Source organism: Piliocolobus tephrosceles, chromosome 6 (assembly GCF_002776525.5).
Source record: "Piliocolobus tephrosceles isolate RC106 chromosome 6, ASM277652v3, whole genome shotgun sequence".
Lineage (NCBI taxonomy): Eukaryota > Metazoa > Chordata > Mammalia > Primates > Cercopithecidae > Piliocolobus > Piliocolobus tephrosceles.
In genome coordinates, this window is record NC_045439.1 from 32623970 (window position 1) to 32647804 (window position 23835).

Here is a 23835-nt window from a genome sequence, read left to right on the forward strand (position 1 = left end):
AGGTGGCGGGCGCCTGTAGTCCCAGCTACTCGGGAGGCTGAGGCAGGAGAATGGCATAAACCCGGGAGACGGAGCTTGCAGTGAGCAGAGATCCGGCCACCGCACTCCAGCCTGGGTGACAGAGCAAGACTCTGTCTCAAAAAAAAAAAAAAGAAATGACGATGTTCTTGTTGTTTCCTAAGACTCCTCGGTTCAGTTTCACCTGCATGGAATTCTAAGGGTAAATTAGTACACTATCTTAAAGAGAAAGACTAAATTCTTAATCTCTAATAAAACAAATTTTGTGTAAAACAAGAGCCAAAGAACTGACTGGGCTGTTTTGTTTATTTAAAGGAAAACCTGAATCTCTGCATCATGTAAGTTTTAACTTTAAAAAAACAAAAACATGAAATCCCTCAACATGCTACTGTATGTTCCATTAATGAAGAAAGCAAAGTGACCAAGTAGAAGTGTATAGGACAAGATAGTACCTCAGCCTGGGCCAAGGGGAGATTCAAGTAATTTATTTTTTTGCAGCCCAGTGGCAGAGTCTCTTACTCAGGTTGCTAAAGGGAGAATGTAACAAGAGAATTGACATCACTCCCTTCTTCAAAGCAACAAGGCATCTTGAAAGCTCAACTTCCTGGTGAAGCTCTGTTGTTGGTAGCAGGAATTATTTCATCCATGTGAAAAGACAGCTGAGTCTGGGATGAAAACTCTTCAAAAGAAAACCTCCCCTCAACAGTCAGAATGAAGAACTTCAGCCAACACATAATCAAATTCACTTTTGGTCTATCCCAGAATTTTGCATTGGGAAGAGAGGTAGGTACAGTTTCCCAGCCCACAGTCGTTGCTTCATTCCTTGTCTGGATCAAATGGTAGTTAGAAAAGAAGCTCTGCTACATCCATCTTCTATACCAGGAAAGAGGAAGAGTGGCAAAAGCAGAGTCGTGTCCTTCAGAGATTCATTCTGGTTCTGTTGTGGGCTATGGCATCCTGTTCCCAGTATTATGCATTTTGAGATCAGATAGAGCTGCTCTTCCAGGAGTCAGCACCCACGCTCATGTCCGTCTTTCAGTTAAATCTCCTTGGTTTAGTAACTGTAAAATATGGAAAGCAAATCTAGAATAGGTTACAGTTGAATTACAGAAAAAAATAATTCATACTAAGTAAGGAGGAGGATGGAAAATGCACTGCAGGAAAAGGATTAAGAGTAGAGGATGGAGAGTGCACTGAAGGGGTAAATGAAGGGCATCTATTCCAAAGCAAACACATGCACAGACTGACAGATGTCACTGTGGCCTTGAGACAGCACTTTAGCCATGTCATGAGGCTGCATTTTAACTCTGGCAATACAATATTCTGAGTCTATAAGCCAAACTATTGTTTGTGTAGTTATCTACTCACCAGTCAGTGACAGAGGAATCTCTTAACTTACAGGGAAAACAGAAATGGTGGAACCAAAATCTTATACATGTCAGCCAAAGGACAGGCTGAAGACTCAAGTAGGAGAAGGAAATAGGAAGAGGAGCTATTCCTTTATAAGTACTATATGAGAGGCTGAAACCCGCTCATAAAAGATATAGGGGTTCCTTGGGCTTACAAGAATACCTTTGCTGTGATGAAGGAAGATAAGCCTAAGGGACTCCTGCACAATGGCAGCTACCACTAACATTCTACTCTATACACAAGGCTCTATTCAAAGGAGCTTTTGAAATAATAAATGAAATTGGTTTCCAAATTAATATAAAAACAAAATGAGGCTGGATGCAGTGGCTCACGTCTGTAATCCCAGCACTTCTGGAGGCTGAGGCAGAAGAACTGCTTGAGACCAGAAATTTGAGACCCACTTGGGCAACACAGTGAGGCCCTGTCTCTACAAGAAAATTTTAAAAATACAGCATGGTGGTACATGCTTGCAGTCCTAGCTACTTGGGAGGCTGAGGTGAGAGGATCACTTGGGCCCAGGAGGTTGAGGCTGCAGTGAGCCATGATCATGCCACTGCACTCCAGCCTGGGTGACAGAGTGAGACTGTTTTCAGACAAACAAAAATGAGATGGGAATAATTCAGTAAAATTCAGGACAAAAACTGAACTTACTAAAATCTAGTAAGTGTGGCAGGAAAGTTAAGAATAGTGTGTTTTTAATGGAGGCCAAGATCCAGACCTTTACAGTCAAACTTAGCAAAGGTACTTTATGAGAAATATTATAGAATTTATAATTTCTATTTTTGCCTTGTTGTATTTGGAAAGCAATCTAAGATGCAGTCAAGTTCTTGAGTTCAAGAATGTGAACTCGGCCGGGCGCAGTGGCTCAAGCCTGTAATCCCAGCACTTTGGGAGGCCGAGACGGGCGGATCACAAGGTCAGGAAATCGAGACCATCCTGGCTAACATGGTGAAACCCCGTCTCTACTAAAAAAAATACAAAAAACTAGCCGGGCGAAGTGGCGGGCGCCTGTAGTCCCAGCTACTTGGGAGGCTGAGGCGAGAGAATGGCGTGAACCCGGAAGGCAGCGGAGCTTGCAGTGAGCTGAGATCCAGCCACTGCACTCCAGCCCAGGCGACACAGCGAGACTTCTGGAGGCTGAGGCAGAAGAACTGCTTGAGACCAGAAATTTGAGACCCACTTGGGCAACACAGTGAGGCCCTGTCTCTACAAGAAAATTTTAAAAATACAGCATGGTGGTACATGCTCCAAAAAAAAAAGTGAACTCAATGTCAATATGGAGCCCCATTTAGAATGACCTTTAGTAAGTATTAGAGCCCAAAGCCCTGGGGGTCCCAGTTCGGCCTGTGCAAGGAGTCCTCCATCTAATTCTCAGATGTGGCACAATGATGAGGAAAAACAGATTTTCCATCTGAACCAAAGAGAGGTGACTTGTAGTTTCTGATATTTTTCCCATGGTAATTTCTTTTCTTTCTTTTTTTTTAAACAGAGTTTGGCTCTGTCACCCAGACTGGAGTACAGTGGCATGATCATGGCTCACTACAGCCTCAACCTCCTGGGCCCAAGTGATCCTCTCACCTCAGCCTCCCAAGCAGCTAAGACTAAAATTAGCTAAGCTAATTTTATTTTATTTTTTGTAGAGATGGGATCCCTGTGTTGCCCAGGCTGGTCTCAAACTCCTAAGCTCAACTGATCCTCCCACCTCAGCCTCCCAAAGTGCGAGGATCAGAGAAGCATGAGCCACCGCACCCAGCCCCTCATGACAATTTCTGATAACAGATTTGGTTGTTCTCTGATATTCTTGATAAGCTATTTTTATTTTTAGAGCATATTTACAAGTTCATCAGTAGATTTTGATCTATAGTGCTTGGTGATCTCCAAAAAGGTGAAATGGACATGTGTTGCAAATAGCCTTCACCTTCTCTGGCACCTGAAAGTTCTTAAGGAATCAACATTCCTCACTCACTGGAGAAATGGCAAGTTATTACCTAGACCTTGGATGAGGAAGAGGACTAATAAGCCTGGAACCCTGAGGACCTCACAGCTTGGAAAAAAAAAAAAAGGAAGGTATTGGAGGACCCAAGCTAGTGAGGAAAGAAAAGGAGGGGATAAGCAATGGAAATGCCTGTGATGAGAGGAGGAGAATGGTAAAAGTGAAGAAAACATAAAATAAGTGAGGCTCAGACAGAGGGTATGTTTATAAATATACAAAAACCCATGAGGAAAAAGTGACAGTGCAGGATTTTCAGTTACATCAAGGACAGCACTTTCCCCTTTGTGTTATTAATATTTTTCTAAGTGTTTTGGGCTTCCATTATGAAACTGGGTACTTAGGGCCTGCAGGCCCTTTGTGCCCTCCTGGAGTGAAGACCATACTTCCTTTTTTTGTTTGATTTTTGGGATGGGATCTCTCCCAGGCTGGGGTGCAGTGGCACAATCATAGTTCACTGCAGCCTCGAACTCCTGGGCTCAAGTTGATCCTCCTGCCTCAGCCTCTGGAGTAGCTGGGACTACAGGTATGTACCACTATGCCTGGCTAATTTTTTAAAAACCTTTTATAAACACAGGATCTTGCTCTGTTGCCCAGGCTTGTCTCGAACTTCTGGCGTCAAGTGATCTTCCCACCTTAGCCTCCAAAAGTGCTGGGATTATAGGCATGATCCACCACACCGAGGAATGTCTTCTGTGTTTTAGGCAGCCTGTGTTATGCTGTCTCCCTGAGGCTGTAAATGGGCAGCACCTATTACACATGGATGCTCTGAAGCCAATTCCAAGACTCACGCCTGTAATCCCAGCACTTTGGGAGGCGGAGGCAAGTGGATTGCTTGAGTCCAGGAGTTCAAGACCAGCCTGGGCATCATAAGACCCCCATCTCTACAAAAAATACAAAAAAAATTAACCAGGTGTGGTAGCATGTGCCTGTGGTCCCAACTACTTGAGAGGCTGAAGGAGGAGGATCACCTAAGCCTGGGAGGTTGAAGGCGCAGTGAGCAGTGATTGTGCCACTGTACTCCAGCCTGGGTGACAGTGTGAGACCCTGTCTCAAAAAACAAAGACACAACATTATACTGTTCTTGTTTTATCTCTTTCCTCCTTTTGTTGTTGTTGCTGTTTGTGATGGAGTATTTCAAAGCGAACTGTAGGCATGTCATTTCTTCTGTATGTATTTCAGTATATGCCTCTAACAGATACAGTATTAAAACTGTCAAAGTTAGGGCTGAGCACGGCGGCTCACACCTGTAATCCCAGCTCTTTGGGAGGCTGAGGCGGGTGGATCACTTGAGATCAGGAGTTCAAGACCAGCCTGGCCAACAGGGTAAAACCTTGTCTCTAATAAAAATACAAAAATTAGCCGGGCTTGGTAGTGGGCACCTGTAATCCCAGCTACTCAGGAGGCTGAGGCAGGAAAACTGCTTGAACCTGGAGGCGGAGGGTGCAGTGAGCTGAGATCGCACCACTGCACTCCAGCCTGGGCAACAGAGTAAGACTCCAGCTCAAAAAAAAAAAAAAAAAAAAAAAAAGGTTGTCAAAGTTAGGAGATAGGTGTGAGCTGCTGTTCTCAGCCCTAACTTTGACGTGTGTTTATCATACTAGTCTCTCTCTCACTATATTCTGAAAATTTCCATAATAAAAGCTTTAAAACAGAAAAATGAAGACAAGAAAAATGGAGAAGAAAGAGGAAGACTCTGTGAGACATGTATGATTCATTCCAAAGCAGTTACCAGAAGTGACTTAGGAAAGAACCAATGATATCAAGAGCAAAAACTTTAAATACAAGCAAAGAAAATGGGTCATGACAATGAATAAAAAGAAAGGTCCTGGCAAAAGCATTAACATATATGCCCAGAACCCTATAATCCTGGGTACCCCCAAAGATACTAGAGAATAATGGAGAATATTCAATATAGGATGCAGAATCATTCAAATGATGTAATAGCTTACTGTGGTATAAAGGTTATAATGAAAAGAAAGAAGGCTGGGCACAGTGGCTCACGCCTGTAATTCCAGCACTTTGGGAGGCTGAGGTGGGCAGATCACGAGGTCAAGAGATCGAGACCATCCTGGCCAACACAGTGAAACCCGTCTCTACTAAAAATACAAAAAAATTAGCCGGGTGTGGTGACGGGCACCTGTAGTCCCAGCTACTCAGGAGGCTGAGGCAGGAGAATGGCATGAACCCAGGAGGCGGAGGCTGCAGTGAGCCAAGACCGCATCACTGCACTCCAGCCTAGGCAACGGAGCAAGACTCTGGCTCAAAAAAAAAAAAAAAAGGACAAAAGATGGAAGTGGAAGAACACCATAAAAACTAAGGGATCCAAGCTACATAGGTTTTTGACAAAAGTTTATGCATATGAAATGTGCTCGTGATGAAGTAATCCACTCCCATGACACAAGACCAGTGAAATATCCCACGATTCTAAAAGACTGACCAGTTTGCATTGTTTTCTGAGTCAAAGCCAATGCTGGTCCGTGCCCTGTTAGGAACTGGGCCGCACAGCAGGAGGTGAGCAGCAGGTGAGCAAGCATTACCACCTGAGCTCCACCTCTCCTGTCACATCAGCAGCAGCAATAGATTCTCATAGAAGCACAAACCCTATTGTGAACTGTGTATCTGAGGGATCTAGGTTGCGCACTCCTTATCAGAATCTAACGCCTAATGATCTGAGGTGAAACGAAACCGGTCCCTGGTGCCAAAAAGGTTGGAGACCACTGATTTAGATAATGATTCTCACTTAGCAAGCAAGTAAACAAATTTGTATATGCCCATTTGGTTAAGCCTGGTATCTTCCAGACATATGACCATAGCAGAATGAGCAATAATTACATTTAATGATTTTGTTACTATCTTTTTTGCTGAGGGACTTTTTCCAGGATGTTATTTCCGGAGAAAAGAAAGGACTCTCTAGGAAATACTCGCTCCTCTCTGGTACAGAAATTTCACCCAATTTACACAGGCCAGGCCCTCTTCTCTGAATAATTTAACAGGTGAGGTCAACATGCATTTATTCAGTGCCTGCTGTGTGCCTTTATAAAATAAAAGCTGTATCTTCATGTTATAGTGTGGCAGAGAATAGTAGGAACAGACATCAACGAGGAATATGTATAAAAGAACTTTAAAGCTGTGAGTCCCAGCTATGACAGACCAATCTCCAATTCGTTAAGACCCTAACCGTCAGGCTCCTTTCAAGCTGAACTCATGCTTAATTTAAAGGAAAATATTCGTGTCAAAGTTTCCAGGAAATGGAAACTGGAGACTTTTTCAGGTACCCTAAATTCTCAATCATTCCCCACACAAATTGCCACAGAAACAAAGGGCAAGAGACCACTTTACCTCTTGTGGATTTACTGCAGTTAAGACAGAAACTTCATATGATTGCCTCCCTGACTGCATGGTCACCAAGTGATGTGTCACATCAGGCACTGAAGACAGGGAACGTGGGGATCCTTCAGCAAGCACCTCTGTGAAGCAACAGAAAAATGTTTCAATGAAAAGTGAATCCAGAGATATACCTATCTGGATCATTAAGCCTCTCATTAACAACTCTAAAACTCTATTCCTCTATTTCCCACATTCCTCTATTTCTTCCAAGTTAATCCTGTCTCATGAGCATTATCAGTAAATTTGGAAAGTATTATAAAAAGAGAATAGAAAATCTTAATACAGAATTTAGAATAATACGGCATTAGCACTGTTAACTGAATTAGAACTATGTATGAAACGGGCAAAAGCTCATAGGCAAGCAGGTAAGGGAACCAAAGCCACCCTTAAAGCAGTCGCCAATGATACTAATAGCACTTACTAACTGAATATGATGAGAGTAACAAAAACACAGGGCCTCACAGTTATTAAGTGTTCATCAGTGGGATCATCATGAAAATCTTCTGGAAATAGTTTATGGTTATACCACTTAGCCCTCAAAAAATTAAAAGTTTCTTCTAGGGGTTTTCTAGCTTATATGACTATTTTATGCTGTACCATAATTTAATGTTGGCTTATATACTGTCTTTTATCTCTCAATGTTCTTTCCCATATATATGTAAGCTTTCAGTTCTCAACTGGATTTTAAGGTTCCTATCTTCTACTTTTGTCTTTCCCATGGTGCCAGGCACACAGTAGGCACTGAATAAATGCATGCTGACCTCACCTGTTAAGTTTTTCAGAGAAGAGGGCCTGGCCTGTGTAACTTGGGTGAAATTTCTATACCAGAGAGGAGCAAGTGTTTCCTAGAGAGCCCTTTCTTTTCTCCAGAAGATATGGCTTTTGAAGGTATGGAGAAATTGCTTTATATCTCCTCTGTAAAACCTGGTTATGTTCTGTTTAAATGTTTTAAAAGTTAAGTTCTTCCATAACTGCAATAGGAAAGATAGAAATAGTTGGGCTAAGGATGCTAGGATTATGAATAATTTTTTCTTAAGAATTTTCTTTTTATTCTTTTATTATATTATCTTCAATGAAAAAAAATTTTTTTTTAAACAGATTCACTAATCCACCCCAGAGAATAGGAACACAAATGCTACTCATACCACAGCTACTCATAAGAAATGAGATTTAAACATACATTGTGGAGACACCCCGTTCCTTAGCCCCTAGTTGCAGTCCATTTTTCCCAAATAAAGGAGAGTTGGAAGTCTTACCATCATCAACTCCCAGGATAGAATTGGTATTTGGTAGGTTCAAGGACTCTCCACCAAGGCTGGGCTGGGAATTCATAGACACCAGGTTTTTACTGGGTACTGAAGCCTCTTCAAGCAAACTACTGCCCATTAGTGACTCAGCTGCACAGAGAATAGGTTGTGAGAGACATACAGCAATCAAGGCTGTGCCTAGTCCTCATTTTCTTTCAACAGGAAGCTGGCCTTCTCTTTCATTACTAGAAGTTAACCTATAGATGGGATGCCACCTCCTATTTCACCTACTTTCGAGAAATAAGAATAAACCTAGAAGGGAAAGAGTAAGCCTTAGAAGATAATGATCCTTGCTTGTGTTCAGCATCTGAAGAATTAGCGTATGAAACAGGATAGGTGGATCTTTAGAAAGGAATATTTGGAATAATTAAGGAAAGATATGGCAAAGGAATAACAATTAAAAAGAGTTATCAAATTTCAGACAGGGCAAAAAGGTAGTCATGACTGGTAAGTAAAATACGCTTCCAGCCTGGCCAACATGGTGAAACCCCGTCTCTACAAAAATGCAAAAATCAGACAGGTGTGGTGGCACCTGCCTATAATCCCAGCTACTCAGGAGGCTGAGGCAGGAGAACTGCTTGAACCCAGGAGGCAGAAGTTGCAGTGAGTCGAGATGGTGCCACTGCACTCCAGCGTGGGCGACAGAGCGAGACTCCGTCTAAAAAAATAAAAAAGCTTAAACTCTTGCCATGCAGAAATCTTTTATCACTGTGTTACTCAAATGCTGGTTCATGGATCAGCACTAGTTACCATCAAAATCACTAGGGGAACTTTTGAAACTACAGATTCTGGGATCTTGCAAATTATCTCATTTATCAGATTGCTTTGTTTTATTGGTGGGGGGACAAGCAACAAAAAGTATATAAATTTTAAAAGGTTGCAGATGATTCTACTGTACAGCTATGTTTGGAAACCATCAGCCCACCAAATGAGACCAGGGCTAGCTACCTAAAACAGAATCAGAAAATGTCCAGATAACCAGGCAGGACAGTGATTTGGCTCTTTGAACCCTAGAAGGTATAGCCCTCCACTCTGCCCACCCTCCTCACCAGTTTGCTCCTGCTCTTGACTCCCAGCTGCTCCCAGCTGCAAGTGATGCTTTCTCATATGCACATTCCTGCTTCCACTCTGAGAGAAGGTCTTCCCACAGACTTGGCACTGATGAGGCTTCTCTCCTGAAACAGGGACCAGGTTAAACAGGGAAGCCAAAAGGACAGGAAGAGAATGAACTCAAGACCTAGATGGAGAAACCCAGAGAATGTTAAACTAAACATAAGCAGCAGCTCCTTTTCCCATTCCCCACCTTCCCAGCCTCTCATACTTCAGTATATGGGGGAAGGCAGGAAGAGTACACCAGGAGGACTTTAGCACACTCCCTGCTCCCAGCCCCTGGTCCTTTCCAGACTCACTATAATGCTGCCTTCACAAAACCTCTTTGGTATAGGACCACAGCAACCACAAAAAATAGGCCTTCTTTTTCAGATGGTCTTCCATGGACCTCTAGGACATGCGCTTTCCTCAAGGATTCCAATCCTGGGTTCCTAATATCCCCTTGTCATATTCCCTGCCACCCTCTTTAGGGTCAACATTCACACTGTTGGCTCTTCTAACATAATAATCTAAATTGTCCTCTATGTCTTCAAGTCCCAGACTCTCCGTCTCCATTCTACCTACCCAGACAACCATACTTAAAGCAGAGGTCAAAAACTCATGTCTATAGGGGACTGATAGGTAGCAAAAGTTAAGTAAAATGGCCAAGTGGAGACCGTAGTAACCTAGAGAGTACCTAGAAAAGGGGCAGCTATTATTCAGCTCTAGCCAGCTGTTGCCATGGGTAGATTAAGGCCTAGCACAGCCAGGTTCTGATTTTTTTTTTTTTAATAAGGATTTTTACGTAGAATCTCCCAATTTCTAAATGCTAGAAACAAATTCACAATTGATAAACACATGGTACAGCAATCTTCATTGCTGACTGTATTTTGCTGGGAATGCAAAATACAAAAAATCTCTTTGGGGGAATCTGACCACATCTAGAAAAACTGTAGATGCACTTGCCCTTTGACCTTGGAATCCCACTTCTAGGAATATGTCCCAAAATTATAGTGGCAAAATGTGAAATACTCTATGCACAAGGTTATTCATCACTGCAACATTATTTTAAATGGCTAAATACTGGAAACAACGTAAATATTCATCACAGAGACTGACTAAAAAGCTATAGATACTGCAATAGTCCTGCATAGCAAAAAAAAAAAAAAAAAAAAAAAAAAGCTATACAATAGAAACAGGGTAGAATATTACAAACCTTAAAACTAAAAACTGAGTCACCATTTGAACCAGCAATCCCATTACTGACTATCTACCCAAAGGAAAATAAACTGCTCTACTAAAAAGACACCTGCCCTCACATGTTCACTGCAGCACTATTCACAACAACAAAGATATGGAATCAACCCAGGTGCCCATCAGTGGTAGATTAGATAAGGAAAATGTGGCACATACACACCATGGAATACTATGCAGCCATAAAAAAGAATAAAATCATGTCCTTTGCAGCAACATGGATGCAGCTGGAGGCCATTATCCTAAGCAAATTAACACAGAAACAGAAAATCAAACACCACATGTTCTCAGTTGTAAGTGGGAGCTAAACACTGGGTACTTATGGACACAAAGATGGGAACAATAAACATTGGGGATTCCAAAAGCAGCTATGAGGCAAGGGCTGAAAAACTACCTATTGGGTATTATGTTCACTGCTTGGTCAACAGGATCATTAGTAGCCCAAATCTCAGCATCATGCAATATACCCTTGTAACAAACCTGCACATGTACCCCCTGAATCTAAAATAAATTTATTTTGGCCAGGTGCAGTGGTTCACACATGTAATCCCAGCACTTTGGGAGGCTGGGCAGGCAGATTACTTGAGGTCAGGATATCAAGACCAGCCCGGCCTACATGGTGAAACCGCATCTCTACAAAAATTAGCTAGGCGTGGTGGCAGACGCATGTAATCCCAGCTGCTTTGGAGGTTGAGGCAGGAGAATTGCTGGAACCCAGGAGGTGGAAGTTGCAGTGAGCCAAGATCATGCCACTGCACTCCAGCCTGAGCCACAGAGTGAGACTCCGTCAAAAAAAAAAAAAAAAAAAAAAGCCGGGCACGCTGGCTCACTCCTGTAATCCCAGCACTTTGGGAGGCCAAGGTCGGGGGATCACGAGGTCAGGAGATCGAGACCACCCTGGCTAACATGGTGACACCCCATCTCTACTAAAAATACAAAAAATTAGCCGGGCATGGTGGCAGGCACCTGTAGTCCCCAGCTACTCGGGAAGCTGACGCAGGAGAATGGCGTGAACCCGGGAGGTGGAGCTTGCAGTGTGCCAAGATCGCACCACTGCACTCCAGCCTGGGAGACAGCAAGACTCCGTCTCAAAAAAAGAAAGAAAAAGTCATGAAATGTCCAGAACAGGCAAATCAATCCAGAGACAGAAAGCAGATTAATGGTTGCCAGGGGGCTGGAGAAAGAGAGAAATGGGCAATGATATTAATAATGGGAATTCTTTTTCTTTTTTTAATCATCTCCTGAATATGGGGATCCTTTTTGGGATGATGAAATGTTGTGGAGTTGGACAGTAGAGAAAACTGTAAAACTATGAATATATGAATATATAGTTGGCCATACACATCCATTGATTCAACCAAGCAGATAAAAAAAATTCAGAAAAAATAAAAATTAAAAATAACAGGCCAGGTGTGGTGTTACATGCCTGTAATCCTAGTACTTTGGGAGGCCAAGGCAGGTAGATCACTTGAGGTCAGGAATTCAAGACCTGGCCAACATGGTGAAACCCTGTCTCTACTAAAAATACAAAAATTAGCCAGGCACATGCCTGTAATCCCAGCTACTTGGGAGGCTGAGGCAGGAGAATCACTTGAACCCAGGAGGTGGAGGTTTCATTGAGCCGAGATCATGGGCCACTGCACTCCGGCCTGGGCAACAGAGCGAGACTCCATCTAAAAAAATAAATAAATAAAAAATAACAATATAGTAATAAAAAATACAAATAAAAAACCAATATAGCATAACTATTCACATAGCATTTACATTGTATTAGGTACTATCAGTAATCTAGAGATGATTTAAAGCATATGGGAGGATATGTGTAGGTTATATGCAAATACCATGCCATTTTATGTTAAGAGACTTGGGTTATTTGTGGATTTTGGTATCTGCTGGGGTCCTGGAACCTATACACCACAGATAACAAATCACTTAGTTGCATACCTGTCTTTTTTTTATATTTTACACAGAGTCTCACTCTGTCGCCCAGGCTGGAGTGCAGTGGCATGATCTTGGTTCACTGCAACCTCCGCCTCCTGGGTTCAAGTTGATTCTTGTGCCTCCGCCTTGTGAGTAGTTGGGATTACAGGCACACACCACCACACCCAGCTAATTTTTGTATTTTTAGTAGAGACAGGATTTCACCATGTTGGCCAGGCTGGTTTTGAACTCCTGACCTCAGGTGATTCACCCGCCTCAGCCTCCCAAAGTGCTGGCATTACAGGCATGAGTCACCATGCCCGGCTGGACTGCACACTTTTTTGAGATGAATCTTATGGTGTGTGAACTATATCTCAACTTTAAAAATGTATGGATGAAAAGGGAGGGAAATACGAAAAATAACCTGCATTTGCTTGTATATGCAAAAAGAACCACTGGAAAAGTAAACCAAATAGGAAATAAAAAGTGGTTATATCTATAAGAGAAGGAGGGAGGGTACATGGTAAAGCGACACACCTATAATCAAGGCTTTTTGAATACATCTAGCTTTGACTGTACATATTAAAAAGACTTGAAAAAGAAACTGAAGCAAATCTATATATCAGGCTGGCGATATATTAAAACAATGATTTAAAAGGTATTTAAACATAGTATTTTTTTTTTTTTTGAGACGGAGTCTCGCTCTGTCGCCCAGGCTGGAGTGCAGTGGCCGGATCTCAGCTCACTGCAAGCTCCGCCTCCTGGGTTCATGCCATTCTCCTGCCTCAGCCTCCCAAGTAGCTGGGACTACAGGTGCCCGCCACCTCGCCTGGCTAGTTTTTTGTATTTTTTAGTAGAGACGGGGTTTCACCGTGTTAGCCAGGATGGTCTCGATCTCCTGACCTCGTGATCCGCTCGTCTCGGCCTCCCTAAGTGCTGGGATTACAGGCGTGAGCCACCGCGCCCGGCCTAAACATAGTATTATTCTAAGAAAAATACAGCTCCAAGAGTCTTAAACTTCATTCTGTAGACAAATTGATAATACTGGTATTATCATTTTGAAACAACATTGCATTAATGTTAGGAACCAAGATTTTCAGTGTAAGAGAAAAAAATAAAAAGTACAAAAAAAATCCCCTGAAAACTGTTTAATGTGAAAATTTAAATTGGAATTATCAATATGAACCAATTATTTTATTTTCGAAAATATGTCTTCTCTAGTTCTTTCCACTAAAAAGTTCTAGAAACAGTAACAACCTTTTTTTTTTCTTTGAGATGCAGTCTCGCTTGGTTTCCCAGGCTGGAGTGCAGTGGTGCATCTTGGCTCACTGCTGCCTCCACCTCCTGGGTTCAAGCGATCCTCATGCCTCAGCCCCCCAAGTAGCTGGGATTACAGGTGCGTGCCACCACACCCAGCTAATTTTTGTATCTTTTTTGTAGAAACAGGGCTTCACCGTGTTGCCCAGGCTGGTCTTGAACTCATGGGCTAAAGTGATCTGCTCACCTCAGCCTCCCAAAGTACCAAGATGACAGGCATAAACCACTGCGCCCTGCCAACAATGACAACCTAACAGCAACAGGCACATGGCACCCAGACTGTGGTTCAACTATAAGGAACCAGGACTCCATGGAGGAAAAGCTGATTCCAAGTCTAAGGTAAGCCTGGGAACTGTTGTTGTGTTATAAAGCAAAGAGGCTATAAAAACACAAATGGGTCATGTCAAAAGCATAAGTACGGCATGAGAAGCTCCGAAAATAACAACCAGGCCAGGCACGGTGGCTCACGCCTATAATCCCAGCACTTTGGGAGGCCAAGGCAGGTGGATCACTGGAGGCCAAGAGTTCAAGACCAGCCTAACAAGGCAAAACCCCATCTCTACTAAAAAATGTGCAAAAATTAATAAGACGTGGTGGATGCCTGTAGTGCCAGCTACTCGCAAAACTGTGGCATGAGAATCGCTTGAACTAGGGAGGCCACTATAATTACCCTGATAGAAAAGCTAAAAATATCACAAGAAAACATTACAGACCAATATCCCTCATGAACATACAGACTCCTTTTCCTCCTTCCTTTCTACTCTCCTGCCCTCCTCCTCTCTCTCTCTCCCTTCCTCTCATCCTTCCTTCCTTCCCTCCCTCCCTCTCTCTTACTGATTGATTTTTTTGTAGAGGACAGGTCTCCCTACGCTGCCCAGGCTGGTCTAGAACTCCTAGGCCCAAGCAATCCTCCTGCCTTGGCCTCCCAAAGTGCTGAGATTACAGGCATGAGCCACCACATCCAGCCAGTTGTAAAAATTCTTAACAAATTATGACAAAACCAAGTCTAGCACCATATAAATAGGACTATACACCCTGACCACATGGGATTTACCCTAGAAATACAAAGTTAGTTTTACATCCAAAAATCAACTGTTAGCAGTAACATTAGTAGCATACAGTACAAAAACAACAAGATCATCTCAATAGACACACAAAGGTGCTTGACAAGATCCAATACCCATTCATAATAAAAATTCTCAACGAACAAGGAAGAGAAGGTAAATTCCTTCATCTGATAAAGGGTATCTATAAAAAAAACTACAGTTAACATCAAATTTAATCATGAAAGGCCAGGCACGGTGGCTCACACCTGTAATCCCAGCACTTTGGGAGGCTGAGGCAGGTGGATCATTTCACATCAGAAGTTCGAGACCAGCCTGACAAACATGATGAAACCCCACCTCTACTAAAAAAAAACAAAAATTAGTCAGCCATGGTGGCGGGCGCCTATAATCCCCACTACTCAGGAGGCTGAGGCAGGACAATCGCTTGAACCCAGGAGGCAGAGGTTGCAGTGAGCCAAGATCACACCACTGCACTCCAGCCTGGGCAACAGAGTAAGACTTTGTCTTAAAAAAAAAAAAAAAATTATTCATGAAAGAATAAATGCTTTTCCCCTAAGACTAGGAAAAAGACAAGGATGCATACTCTCACCACTTTTTTTTTTTGAAACAGAGTCTCGCTCTATCGCCCAGGTCAGAGTGCAGTGGTATGATCTTGGCTCACTGCAACCTCCGCCTCCTGGGTTTAAGCAATTCTCATGCCTCAGCCACCTGAGTAGCTGGGATTACAGGCATGAGCTACCACATCTGGATAATTTTCTATTTTTAGTAGAGACGGGGTTTCACCATGTTGGCCAGGCTGGTCTCGAATTCCTGACCTCAGATGATCTGCCTGCCTCAGCCTCCCAAAGCATTGGGATTACAAGTGTGAGTGACTGCGCCCGGCCTCACCACTTCTATTCAACATTGTACTGAAGGTTCTAGGCAGAAAAAGAAATTAGGCCAGGTGCAATGGCTCACGCCTGTAATCTCAGCACTCTGGGAGGCCAAGATGGGTGGATTACCTGAGGTCAGGAGTTCAAGACCAGCCTGGCCAACATGCTGAAACCCCGTCTCTACTAAAAATACAAAATTATCCAGGTGTGGTGGCTCACGTGTGTAATTCCAGCTTCTCAGGAGGCTGAGGCAAGAGGCTCTCTTGAACCCAGGAGGCAGAGGCTGCAGTAAGCTGAGATTACACCATTGCACTCCAGCCTGGGCAACAGTGCGAGACTCAGTCTCAAAAAAAAAAAAAAAAAAAAGGGAAGTTAAGGCCAGGTGCAGTGGCTCATGCCTGTCATCCCAACATCGGAAGGCTGAGACAGGAAGACTCCTCGAGCCCAGGAGTGTGAAACCAGCCTGGGCAACATGGCAAGACCCTGTCTCTGTAAAAAATTTTTAAAAACCTAGCTGGCGGCCAGGCGCAGTGGCTCAAGCCTGTAATCCCAGCACTTTGGGAGGCCGAGGTAGGCGGATCATGAGGTCAGGAGATCGAGACCATCCTGGCAAACACGGTGAAACCTCGTCTCTACTAAAAAATACAAAAAACTAGCCGGGCAAGGTGGCGGGCGCCTGTAGTCCCAGCTACTCGGGAGGCTGAGGCAGGAGAATGGTGTAAACCCGGGAGGCAGAGCTTGCAGTGAGCTGAGATCCGGCTACTGCACTCCAGCCTGGGTGACGGAGCAAGACTCCGTCTCAAAAAAAAAAAACTAGCTGGGGGCCAGGAATGGTGGCTCATGCCTATAATCCCACCACTTTGGTAGGCCAAGGTGGGCAGATGACTTGAGGTCAGGAGTTCCAGACTAGCCTGGTCAACATGGTGAAAACCTGTCTCTACCAAAAATACAAAAATTAGCTGGGCGTGGTGGTGCATGCCTGTAATCCCAGTACTCGGGAGGCTGAGGCAGAAGAATCACTTGAACCTGGGAGGTGGAGATTGCAGTGAGCTGAGACTGTGCCACTGTACTCCAGACTGGGCAACAAAGTGAGACTCAAAAAAAAAAAAAAAAAAAAAAAGCTGGGCATGCGCCTGTAGTCTCAGCCTCGGGAGGCTGATGTGGAAGAACTGCCCGAGCCCAGGAGGTCGAGGCTGCAGTGAGCCATGATCATGCCACTGCACTCCAACCTGAGCAACAGAGGGAGACCATGTCTCAAAAAAAGAAAAAAGAGAAAAAAAAGAAAAGGAAATTAAAGGCACCTAAATTGGAAAGGAGAAGCAAAACTATCTTTAATCTCAGATGACATATCTTTTATGTAGAAAACAATAAAAAATCTGTTTTTTAAAAACTACTAAAACTCAGCCAGGTGTGGTGGCTCATGCCTGTAATCCCAACACTTTGGGAGGCCAAGGTGGGAATATCACTTGAGGCCAGGAGTTCAGGACCAGCCCAGGCAACACAAAAAGACTCCATTTCTACAAAAAAAATAGAAATTAGCTAGATGTGGTGTGTGAGCCTGTAGTCCCGTTGTGGGAAATTAAGGACTGGAGAGGCTGATATGGAGAACAGGAGGATTGTTTATTTTATGTACGCACCAGCTCACATCCAAAAAGCTGAGCATTAAACAAAGACGGAGTGGGGTTTTTATAAACAGACTTACAAAAGTAAAACAAAAGCAGTTAATCATGACAGGTCACATAATCTATAGCATAGCATAACTTGTGGCCTTGCATAGCTGGTGGCCTTGTAACTGCATTGAAAGAAAAATAAGAACTGGCTAAATACAGACATTTGAAAAACATAGTTATGCTTAAGAAGCCAGGGAAATGATAAACAGTAAAGGAATTTGTCTTTCTCTTTTTTTTTCCTTCAACCTTGCTCTGGAAGAGGGGGTGTCTGGAGTCAAGCTTTTGGCATTGGCTTCTCAAACAGCGTTACCTTTTAACTGTCCTTGAAGTGAGCTTGCTAGGCAGAGGAAAACTTGTTCTTTTCTTTTTAACCTTTGCCTTGCCTGTTACTTTTCTTGGAGTGAATGAATGCATATTTATTTTTAAATTTCTGCCTCAGTCCCAGCTACTGGGGAGGCTGAGGTGGGAAGATCACTTGTTCCCAGGAGTTCAAAGGCTTCGGTGGGTTATGATGGTGCCACTGCACTCTAGCCTGAGCAATAGAGTGAGACATTGTCTCTAAAAAAATAAACAGAAAAGAAAAAAATGGGGTGTAGGAGGAGGGGGAGAGCATCAGGAAGAATAGCTAATAGACGCTGGGCTTAATATCTAGGTGACGGGATGATCTGCGCAGCAAACCACCATGGTAAAAGACACCTTTACCTATGTAACAAACCTGCACATCCTGCACATGTACCCCTGAACTAAAAAGCTGGAAGGAAAAAAAAAAAGAAACTACTAAAACTCAAGCACTTACCAAGGTTGCAAGATCAATGTACAAAATTCAATTATATTTCTACATACTAGCAATGAACAACTCAAAAATAAAATCAAGGAAACATTTCATTTGAAATAGCATCAAACATCAAATACTAGAAGTAACTAGAGCATCAATTCCTGACTCTCAAAATTCACAATTAAAAGAATTACACATTGATCCTGCCTTGGCTATGCAAATGATCAAATAGCCCTACTTGATATTAGTGGAAAAGAGTCCAACTACAGAGTCCCACAGTACAGAAGAATTCCAACTAATGTGAAAAGAGTAAATGAATAAGAAAAACCACCATTTTACAATCCTTAATGAAATAAGGGATTCGGGCATCATTTAGGAATGAAATCAAAGGTGAAAGGTTGGCTGGGTGCAGTGGCACATGCCTGTTAATCCCAGTACTTTGGGAGGCCAAGGAAGGCAGAACACTTGAGGTCAGGAGTTCAAGACCAGCCTGGCCACATGGTGAAACCCTATCTCTAGTAAAAATATAAAAACTAGTGGGGCGTAGTGGCATGCGCCTGTAATACCAGCTACTCGAGTGGCTGAGACAGCAGAACTGCTTGAACTCAGAAGGTGGAGGCTGCAGTGAGCCAAGATCATGCCACTGCACTCTCGCCTGGACAACAGAGTAATAACTGTCTCAAAAAAAAAAAAAAAGAGAAAGTGAAAGGTTCATAGGGAACTTTACAATACAGGGATTAGGCCAGCTGAACCCATGGATCAATTCTGACAACCAAGCACTGTGAGCTTCCTGATGTGACACAAAATGAAGCACACAGAACCATCTCTCACATATTCTTGCCCAAAACTTCCAAACTTTGAAGCTTTTAGAGCTGACTTACATTTATAGGAAATGTAGGGAAACAAGTTAAATGACATAAATGGAAGCAAACCAACACATCCAGAATGTGGGGTATTCTATAGGACTCAACTGACTCTGTTTTGCAACAACACTAAAAAAAAAAAAAAAAAAAAAAACAACAACAACAAAAACTCCATGTAGAAATCAACAACAAAAACTCCATGTAGAAATATCTAAAGTTTTAAAAACTTAATAACCTAGTATAATATTGGATCTTGTTGGATCCTGATTTATTTATTTTTTTTTTTTTTGTTGAGGTGGAATCTCGCTCTGTCGCCCGGGCAGGAGTACTGTGGCCGGATCTCAGCTCACTGCAAGCTCCGCCTCCCGGGTTCACGCCATTCTCCTGCCTCAGCCTCCCGAGTAGCTGGGACTACAGGCGCCCGCCACCTCGCCCAGCTAGTTTTTTGTATTTTTTTTAGTAGAGACAGGGTTTCACCGTGTTAGCCAGGATGGTCTCGATCTCCTGACCTCGTGATCCGCCCGTCTCGGCCTCCCAAAGTGCTGGGATTACAGGCTTGAGCCACCGCGCCCGGCCGCAGGATCCTGATTTAAACAAACCAACTTTAAAAGAAATTTTCAAAACAAGTAGAAAAAACTGAACATTGGTTATAAGATAAAACCAAGGAATTATTAATTTTGATAGGTATAACACCACTGTTGCTATGTAAAAAAAAAAAACTTCTCTACTTTGGTGAATCTTTCACATAATCTGACACAGTAAAGTAAAATAAAAATGCTCTACAATCCAAGCAAAACACATCTGAAGTCCACATCTAGCCTACAGGATACCAGTTTGCCACTGCTGCTTAGAACCTGTCATCATATTAAAACACTGCTCCACTCCTAATATCTCAACTCTGAAATGTACATTCCTGATTGTAATCTCCAACTTCCTTGCTCCTGCTGCAGTAGCTTGCTTTTCCTCATAAGTAACTTCCAGTTCCTCCTTTCCACTTGTCATGTTCTGGCTTCCCCTTGTTTCCCATGGCCCGTCATTCAACAACGACCTGATTCCATTCTAGAATCCCTCTCCTTCTTGAGTTCATCTCTTACTCAGCAAGCCTCTGTTCTGATTAACCTCCATCACCTATTTTCTCCAGTGTCCAGCTTTTAAATTGTTGAGCAGCAGCAGAAAAAAGTAATAAAATCTGAACACCTACTAAAAAAAGTTATGCTACTTACTCTCAGCTATCTCCTCACTCACTGTTACTTATAAGATCCTTTTATTCATTCCAATTGGTTCACTCAATCAACAAATTCTAAACAGCTGTTGTACGCCAGGAATTTTTTTTTTTTTTTTTTCTCACTTCCAACGAACTTACAAGGCTAGTCTACAGACCCCCTCTAGCACTCATCATCCAACACTTTTTAACACCTCATAAATATGTGAGTCACCCTGACAACTGGAAAGCCCCCTTTCCCTCCTTATCTTCACTACCACTTTTATTTTTTTTGAGACAAGGTCTCCCCCGGTCATCCAGGCTGGAGTGTGGTGGCACAATCACAACTCACTGCAGCTTCAACCTCCTGAAACTACCATGGTTGTTTTTTTTTTTTTTTTTTGAGACGAGTTTCACTCTTGTTGCCCAGGCTGGAGTGTAATGGCACAATCTCGGCTCACTGCAACCTCCGCCTCCCAGGCTCAAGCAATTCTCCTGCCTCAGCCTCCCAAGTAACTGGGATTACAGGCATGTGCTGCCACGCCCAGATAATTTTGTATTTTTTTTAGTAGGCTGATCTCAGCAGGATTTCACCATGTTGGCCAGGCTGGTCTCAAACTCCTAACCTCAAGTGATCCACCCGCCTCAGCCTCCCAAAGTGCTGGAATTACAGGCATGAGCCACCATACCCGGCCACTACCATGCTTCTTGAATCAATAATCCTCACCTGCTGCCTCCATTTCTGTATCACTTTATAGCCAATCATTTGTGGAGTTGAACAGATTCTTTCACTGGGTCTCTTTCCATGCTCCCTGCCACTACACTGGAGCAGACTTCTTGACCAGACTGAAAAAAAGTCTTCTCATCTCTTCCTTAGTTTAGCTTCTGCATCACTGCCAGATTAACCTTCAGTAAGCCAAGTTTTCATCAGGTTGTACTTCCAGTAGGCTCCACAAACTCTCCTTTCTGACATTCTAGGCCCTTCTTAAACTACCTTCCCCATCTTGTTTTCCAAGTAAATCACCATGTCCTACAGGAAAAAAAGTCCTTCTAACAAGATACAGGTTTTTCCCTGGGCTGTACCTGACTTCTGGTTGAGAAGATGAGATATAGCTGCAGAGTGAGCAAACTGACAGAATTGTAGGGAATTAATTTAAGGCTCCAAACAGAAAATGGGTCGCTAAATCTTACTCCTCTCTTCTCCACATCTGCAATGATAAGGTTTGTGGTTCTATTTGCCAAAGGCACAGTTTCTGCCAAAATGGTGACTCAAGCAGGATCACTAACACCTGCTCAGAAGGCAGTACTATTACTGGTGCTGCTACAACTTATATCAATTTTTTTTACTTTCTTCTGATATGAAATCCTCCCCAAGGATAAAAACGTCAGTTCCTGAAGAGGAGCGTCCACGTTTCATATAACTTATAAAGCACCCAGCAGAGTGCCAAACAAATTTGCTGTTCAAAAAAAGGCTGTATTAGAAACACAGCTGAAAATAATAATTAGATGTTTCCCCTCTTTGATTATAAGAATTAAGGGCCTAGATTTCTGATTCTGTCACGATGATGAGAAGCTTTCTATCTTTTTAGTGAACAGTTTGTTTCTTTTTAGATGTCTTTATATCACCCCTACAACCCTTTTATTCTTTTGTCTACTTTTCCTAAAATCTATGAATGGCAAAGGTTCTGATACCTGAGTGAACCACCAGATGTTTTCGGAGGCTAGAATACTCGGCAAAGGAACGACCACATCCTTGGGCTTCACAAAGGAAAGGTTTCTCTCCTAGAGACAGAAAATGAAATAAAGATTCAGTCTTCTGATGAACTGATTACCTGTTACTCTCTTTTCCCACCAACTTTATTCAGAGTCGAATGACTTACCTACTCTGATTTATTTAATTCATGTTATAATTTTAACTGGGCTACCTAGCAAGTGTTGCCTCTCAATGATCTTTTAGTATACATCCCACTGACAGCCTTGCCCTTTTCCTTGGAATGGCTGCCTCTAAGCCTATACTTCCTTCTCCCTCCTGGCCCAAGAGCTAGAGAGTTGCATTAACCTACCTTCTTCAGTGATTCCCACCCTCTGAGGATATCAAGATTAATACTGTATATGCGGTCAGGATTTTTACCTAATATCAATTTTCTTTATGATTCAGTTTCTAGATCCATCTAAAAGTACAATTTTTTTGGAGATGAAGTCTCACTATGTTTCCCAGGCTGATCTCAAATTCCTGGGCTCAAGCCTGTGCTACAGAGAGACAGTGAGACCCTGTCTCAAAAAAGAAAAAAAAATCAAAACAAAAAAGATGCAGTCTCTATCCTCTAAAGTTCACAGACCAGTGTGAGACAGACAAATGAATTCATAAAAGAAAAAAAAGTGCTCCCTTGCAGTAATTTTTTAAGCAGCTGAATTTGAGTTAATCTAAAAGATGACAAGGATGGAAGGAAATTTCAGGCACAAGGAATAGTGTGAGCAGAGCCTTGAAACCGAGAGTGCCCAGGGGAAGTTCAGAAAATGGCAAGTAAGGCTGGCACAGTGACAATACGGGAGCTGAGCTTTCTAGAAGGGAACAGCACTGCTAGATTATACTATTCTTTTAGACTGTACCACACAGTTCAATGTTTGCGATTCTCCAGCGGTAGCTTTTTTCCATGCTTTATTTGTATACTCATCCCTACCCCAGAATGCTAGGTACTCAAAAGTTATTGAAAGAATGAACAATATATTAATACATGTAACAGAACAGATGTCAAGAAAACAGAACATTTTAGTAATTACAAGGTCAAATGTTTCAAAAGAAGGCAGTAACTAAAGAACTAAAAATACAAAAAGGATTTAGAAAAAGATTCTACATAAGAATGTAATGGCATGAAATATCTGCATCAAGCTGGTTAGGGGATATACCTATTTGGAAACTTGAGAGGATGGTTATTTCACTGGGATAAGGGACACAGGAGAAGGAACAGGTTTAAAAGACAATGCAGCAAAATGGTGAAAAACATGGCCTTTGGGGTCTGTTAATCCAATTCTGACTTCAAATCCTGGCACCACCACTTATTTGTATGGGGAAGGTGTTTAATCTCTTTAAAAATCAGCTTTTCATCTATAATATGGAGATAATACAATTTCAAAAGTGTTTTGAGGATTAAATGAGATAATACCAGGTAAATATTCAGCATGGTGCCTGGCACATAGTAAGCCCTCATAGTAAGTCACTGAATTAGCAGCTCTATTTACTTTTTTTTTTGAGACAGAGTTTTGCTCTTGTTGCCCAGTCTGGAGTACAATGGAGTACACGATCTCCACTCACTGCATCCTCTGCCTCCTGGGTTCAAGCGATTCTCCTGCCTCAGCCTCCCTAGTAGCTGGGATTACAGGCATGTGCCACCATGCCCCAGCTAATTTTTGTATTTTTAGTAGAGATGGGATTTCACCATGTTGCTCAGGCTGGTCTGGAACTCCTGACCTCAGATGATCCACTCACCTCGGCCTCCCAAAGTGCTGGGATTACAGGCATAAGCCACTGTACCCAGTCAAAATTGTTCTTTTGAGATGGAGTCTTGCTCTGTCTCCCAGGCTGGAGTGTAGTAGCACGATCTTGGCTCACTGCAACCTCTAACTCCCGGGTTCAAGCAATTCTCCTGCCTCAGCCTCCTGAGTAACTGGGTTTACAGGCACCCATCACCATG

At 42.7% G+C, this 23835-nt stretch overlaps 1 protein-coding gene across 7 annotated transcripts in view; it reads right to left on the reverse strand.

Moving 5' to 3' along the window:
* Positions 1 to 306: 306 nt before the first annotated feature.
* Positions 307 to 23835, reverse strand: part of ZNF410 (zinc finger protein 410) — a 43005-nt gene continuing 19476 nt past the window's right edge. For 5 of the 7 annotated variants that reach the window (XM_023183622.3, XM_023183614.3, XM_023183638.3 and 2 more), the window contains 5 exons: positions 21836 to 21925; positions 9165 to 9290; positions 8065 to 8205; positions 6761 to 6888; positions 307 to 1079 (listed from right to left, as the gene is read on the reverse strand). In XM_023183622.3, coding sequence (XP_023039390.1) covers positions 1041 to 1079; positions 6761 to 6888; positions 8065 to 8205; positions 9165 to 9290; positions 21836 to 21925 — 524 coding nt within the window. In that variant the 3' untranslated portion in view covers positions 307 to 1040. Of the gene's footprint in view, positions 1080 to 6756; positions 6889 to 8064; positions 8206 to 9164; positions 9291 to 21835; positions 21926 to 23835 lie in introns of those variants that run through there. The other 2 variants (XM_023183607.3, XM_023183630.3) reach the window with 2 other exon arrangements.